This window comes from Megalopta genalis, chromosome 1 (genome assembly GCF_051020955.1).
Source record: "Megalopta genalis isolate 19385.01 chromosome 1, iyMegGena1_principal, whole genome shotgun sequence".
Taxonomy (NCBI): domain Eukaryota; kingdom Metazoa; phylum Arthropoda; class Insecta; order Hymenoptera; family Halictidae; genus Megalopta; species Megalopta genalis.
In genome coordinates, this window is record NC_135013.1 from 36,590,949 (window position 1) to 36,596,874 (window position 5,926).

The window sequence follows — 5,926 nt, forward strand, 5'->3', positions numbered from 1 at the left end:
CGTTTACTATCCTCGATTTTAAGTAAAATTATAAATGCTTATTGTGCAAGAAATGAGCAGATGATAAAAGCTACTTTGGGCAATAATCGATTAGCAATTTTCATGTGTTCCCGTTTAAACAAATATTTATTTAAATTCTATCACACGCAACTTTGAAACAATTCTAATGACCTTAAATATATTTAAATACAGTCTACTAAATGAGACTCGGTGCCTTTAAAATACTGCCGCAAAATCTGAATTTTTTAGCTAGTTTTATATAATTTTAAAAGTGTAATATTTTTAGGGGAAGATGGCGACATTTATAATAAGAAGAATAGGAATATATTTTTCTATTCATGTGAAATATCTTTCTATTTATTAATTTCTTTGTTTCATATATCAGTTTGTCTAATAATAGTAATAGTAGTGGTAGAAGTGATTGCAGTAGCAACAATAATAATAATAATAGTAGTAGCAGCTACTCCAGTAGAGGTAATAAAATCAGTAGTTAGTTTATTAGAAATAATAATGTCAGTGAATAAGGTAGCAGTGCTACTGTTATTACTACTGCAATTACCATTACTGACCTGTAGGTGTACTAGGCATTATTACAGTTACTTTATCATTATTTATGTTATAATCTATATCTATTTGCTGTTTACTATTGCTTACAATAATATTTTTTATATGCTATAAATCGATATGTATATTTGATTTTTGAACTAATTTTTGTACTATGCATGCTATATCATTTAAGGGCACGTATTGTGTTCCTCGTTTCCGTTGTAGTTACCTCATTACAATTTTTTAAATTATTTCCTAGTGATTCCATTATTATTACGTATAACAATATTTCGCTACCAACATCGTTGTCACCATAGGTCATTGACATCATCGTCGTTGTCATCATCATCATCATCATCATCATCATCATCATCATCATCATCGTCACTGCGTCGTGATGTCACCGTCACCAGTAAATGAAGAATGGTGAAATGGGTAAGTAAACATAGACACCGATTTGAAAATTTGTCGTTTACTATAATATCGCTTTTGCGTGACATAAACTTTTTCGAAAATCTATAAGAAAAATATTATATTGAATGCAAGTGCAGGGATCTGTCGAACTAATCTTACCCAACTAACCATACTGAAAAATTTAGTATAAAATTGTAATGTACTTTTAATATATAATCAAGCTTTATATATTTGAAAATGCTTTGTGTATATATTAAAACGAGCGAGCGTGAATATGATTAATGTAAAAAGTATTACATTATATGTATGTATATCTCATCATGTGTTGTACTTCAAAACGAATGTTACATTTTCATATATTGTAAACGTATGTTATTAAAATAATAAGATACATATTACGCCAGTTATACTCGTTAAACACATACAGATGCGACAGATCCTCGCACCTGATATGACATTATAAAGTATAAATAATTTTATGTATTTATAATTAATAAGCTAACTTCCACAAGCATCCAATGAAATTTAATAAAATAATTATAAAAAATACGTAGTTATCTATAATGAGTTGTAACATTGATTTAAAACATGAATAATTTTTCCTCGTTCAAAATGCGTCTTTCAAACGTTAAATTTTTTTTTAAACCTAACAAAATGCTTTTTTAAATATGACATATGTGTAACACACAAAAATAGTTTACATTCAATATAAGAATGCACTAATAGCGCTAACATCGCAAGTTTGCATTACATGTGTCGGTTATACAGATGCATACGTAGGCACTGTCACTGTAGTACGTGTTCAGTACTTATGCTATAAACACACAATGTCAATAACACTCTTAAAGAACTAGTATTACCTATGTAAGTACTGACATATAATATTGTACGTAAACTATCGAAGATGGCTAAATTCTATTCAAAATGCTTAATGTTCTGTGAGTTAATTGTGACACTAAAAATGATTTTGACACAGACAAACTTTTCTTAATTTTATTTATAAAATATTAAATATAATTCTAGTCGATTATATGCTTTTGCTTATCGTTTGATAACAGCAAAGTCGTTCCTTTTGGAGGATTAACAAAATTAATGGGGAGTGAAATAAGTGCCCACAGCGGGCTAGAAATTGAAGAGAAATCTGTAGAAATAACGGATTTTTGGGTACACCATACCGCTCGCGTGAAAGGACATGGTACTCAAATAGTATCTTTATTTGTCAGCGAACCGTCTTTGCATTATAATGCAAGTTTTGGGAATCCTTCTCCTTTGGAGAAAGCTGCAAAGGTTAACTTTAGTTTATTGATTACCTTGATATTGTGAAATCCGCACGTACCTATATAAAATACATATCTAAAATTATATATTTCTCTCGATCTATTGTTTTAGGGATTTAGATAATATATATGTAAATAATGAACATACTTTTCAGAATCTAATGTTATATAGGCATCCTTGTATACTGAAGTATGTCTCATCATGGTCTAAAGGCAGCAAATTTTATCTTACAACCGAACAAGTTAGACCTCTGATTCAAACAATAGAATCACAGAATACGCTTCAAATATGCATGGGTCTATATAGCATTTTAAGGGCACTTGTATTTCTCCATGAGAAAGCATCTGCTTCTCATAACAACATATGTGGCAGTGTTATTTACGTTACATCAGAAGGATGTTGGAAACTTGGTGGCTTAGAATGCCTAAGTAAATTCAAAGAATTGACTCCAGCTTATTTGAAAAAAATAAGAAGCTATAGGTACGAGAAAGCAGTATCACCTGATGAAGATGCAACTATTTTATCGACTAGTTTTACAGCAATTGATGCATATGCATTTGGAATTTTGGCAGACGACATTCTGAAATTAAAGAATTCCGGTAAATGTATTAGTCAAGAAATAATCTTTTGCATATAGATAAATTATAAACATAACTTTAATGCATTATTTCAGACGATGTACCAAGTCTTCTAGACTTCAAGCAATTTTGTAAAGAGAATTTACAGAATTCTGATCCATGCTTGAGAAGCAACTTATCAAGTGTTCTTCAGCACCCATTTTTTACTCATGATTTTATGAGAATACATGCGTTTTTAGAGGAATTACCATTAAAAAGCTGTCAAGAAAAAGAAATATTTTTTGGGTTAGTACACCTACAAAATTAAATAAATTATTGTCATTAATTGGAATACAATATTACAATAAAATACTTAATCAAATTATAGGAATTTAATAGTGCAATTAAGAACATTTCCTGAAAATATTGTAGCGGAACAGTTAGGACGATTATTACTTTCACGAATGGTTTTATTAGATCCAACTGCACAAGAGAAGCTTTTACCATTTATTTTAAAACCTAAAGGTAAAAAGTCTACATTCAATATACCTATACATATATGTATCTATATATAATCATTATTATTTCAGATGGAAAAGACAACGTGGACGATAATTTGTTTGTAGTATCAACATTTAAAGCGTATCTAGTACCTAAACTACTACAAATGTTCTGTATAAGAGATGTGTCGATACGTTTGGTACTTTTATCACATTTTCACTCGTTTGTTCATACGTTTCAAGCGGACGAATTAAAATCTCAAATACTTCCTGAACTGCTTGTTGGAATTAAAGATACGAACGATCATCTTGTTTCTGCAACTTTAAAAGCATTAGCTGATGTAGTTCCAATACTCGGTGCAGCTACTGTAGTTGGTGGAAACAGGGGAAAATTATTTACGGATGGTCGACCAAATAAAGTAAAAGACAATGGACAAAACAATAATGCTATTTCATCTTTTGTAAACATCGTTGATTTTGCAGCCCCTACAAGTACTAGTCAAAACATAATTAACTTACCAGAGAGGCCATCACCGGATGGAGGCGAAGATAGAAAAGAAAATGTTTCTTCGGTTATAGAAGAAGAGTATACATGGTCCGATTGGGAAACTCAAGAAACCTCCACTAGAGAACTCCGTCCTCAGATTTCCCAATTACCTACTTGCGAATCTAATGACATTTCGACCGTTAATTTAGTACCAATAATTGACACAAATCCAGTATTTGATCTCAACAAAGCCAAAGCAATTGAATCCAAGTTTCCAAAGAAATCAATTATTTTATGCGATATTTCAGAACTTGATATCAAGAATTCAAAGTTGACGAATACTACAAAGGAAGAGTATGACTTCTTCACGGATATGGAACCCATAATAAAAAAGACGCAAGTGTTACATGTACAACCACAATTAACAACAAAAAGTGTGTTCGACATTAAAGCGTTAAATGAATTAGATGTAAGTGAAGAGAACAATGGTTGGGAAGAAGATTTAAGTGACTGGGGAATGAATGATGCTCAAGAATTGAAGATTTAAGAAAATAAGAGAATTTCTAAATCGCATATGTTATATATACGATACAAAAATAAATTTAGTGTATAAAATAAATTTGTACAAAATATATGTGAACTAAAGTACAGGACAGAGTTTTTTAATGAGACAATTATTGTTATTTGTCTAATGTTGCAGTGGAACAGAAATTATTCATCTTTGAAGTATGATTCAAATGTACATATATACATGCCCATGATGCATACATATATTAAGTGAATACAAATGTTATATAAATAAAATAAATTTTTGTAATATATTGAATTTCGTGATTAATATGTACGCTGCTTATATAATAAATCAATAATGTTCTGAGTAATTTAATTTTCAAAATGCTTACTAGAATTAAAAAGAAAACAGGAAAAAGTTGTTCATAACCGCATCCATTTTCTTGGGTGTTCACACCGATTCGGTATGGTTCGAAGATCAGAGTTCTTGATTTAAATGTACTATAGAGATGTAATACAGTTGTTTTTAATATTATTACAGATATTTTAAATATCGATATTTTGTATCGATATTTTTTAATTAATATATCGATATTTAATATTATACGATATATTGATGCACAGTTTTATGTTTATCAAAATTTTGTTCCCGTGTGAAGCTGGCTCACCATAGTAACCAATATTAATAAAACATAGCTAAAAAAATTGCTCTTTAATTGCTCGTAATTGTTCACCAATTAGTTTTAATTACTCACTTATCCTTTTCGAGAAATATACAAAAAACTTTTTGATATGCCTATCAACTTTTATAAGAGACGGGTACTTTTAAAAATACGAAAATTCTGAAATAATGCATAAAACGTGCTATATGACCTACCAAAGAATTGCTCTTTTTTGATAATTATTGTTCTGTAATTGCTTTTAATTGCTTACTTCTACTTTTCGAGAAAGTGCCAAAAAATCATTTGCTCTCTTCCACATTTCGTGAAATTTAAAAACAACCAAGCTGCCAGTTCCCCTTTTTAAGCTAGATTATACCGACATGTAAAAATTGTTTAATGTCGGCGAGCGATGTCTTCAACAGTCGCTCCTTCCTTATTCCTCCTTTTTCTGTAATTATATTTAATAGTTCCTTTGTAGTTTTTCTGAAACTTCTAAAATACTATGAGCCAAATTCATAATTCTGACTTCTAACTCAAGGCGTTGTTTTAGATGGATTTGGTGAAGACGGGCCTAAGACAGAGTTGGGCATTATTTAGATAAGAAATTATTTAAATAATGATTCGAAAAAGAGATACTTTATCTTTATTTGTTATTCGAACGTTTGAATAAAGAAAGTATTTTTATTCGACAAGTATCGAATAAGTAATTTCATTCGACGAGAATTTATCCAACGAATAGAGATACTTTTTCCTATTCGAAGTGCATTTATTCGTAGCGTTGAATACAATTTTCGTCCGTGGGTTTTTTTTTAAATATTATTGTCTGCACACGAGTTCGGCCACATGCATTGTGTCTTTCCGCGACAGAGAAAGTTTTCTACAATGGAAAATCTTCCCCACGTTAAAAGAGAGACGCGCCAAAATTATTGACGAACTATTACTATTACTATATATTATTACATTTATAGAAAC

General features: G+C 30.2%; 1 protein-coding gene across 3 annotated transcripts; it reads left to right on the forward strand.

Moving 5' to 3' along the window:
- Positions 1–1,668: 1,668 nt before the first annotated feature.
- On the forward strand, positions 1,669–4,663 carry LOC117227685 (protein-associating with the carboxyl-terminal domain of ezrin). 3 transcript variants are annotated; one of them, XM_033483145.2, is made up of 6 exons: positions 1,669–1,824; positions 2,019–2,247; positions 2,393–2,837; positions 2,912–3,101; positions 3,184–3,320; positions 3,386–4,663. In XM_033483145.2, exons 2-6 carry the CDS (start codon positions 2,053–2,055, stop codon positions 4,327–4,329), a joined length of 1,911 nt encoding a protein of 636 aa, XP_033339036.1. In that variant the 5' UTR covers positions 1,669–1,824; positions 2,019–2,052; the 3' UTR covers positions 4,330–4,663. The 3 variants fall into 3 exon arrangements, with proteins under 3 accessions (XP_033339036.1, XP_033339037.1, XP_076377506.1); XM_033483146.2 differs by having other exon boundaries at positions 1,742–1,898; positions 1,984–2,247; XM_076521391.1 differs by having other exon boundaries at positions 1,743–2,247.
- The last annotated feature ends 1,263 nt before the right edge of the window (positions 4,664–5,926 follow it).

Excerpts from the sequence above, each read along its gene's own strand:
- LOC117227685 (XM_033483145.2), top strand. The coding sequence starts at position 2,053 with ATGGGGAGTGAAATAAGTGCCCACAGCGGGCTAGAAATTGAAGAGAAA. Across the intron at positions 3,102-3,183 it reads GAAAAAGAAATATTTTTTGG|GAATTTAATAGTGCAATTAA; the intron begins GTTAGTACACCT and ends ATCAAATTATAG. Across the intron at positions 3,321-3,385 it reads ATTTATTTTAAAACCTAAAG|ATGGAAAAGACAACGTGGAC; the intron begins GTAAAAAGTCTA and ends TTATTATTTCAG.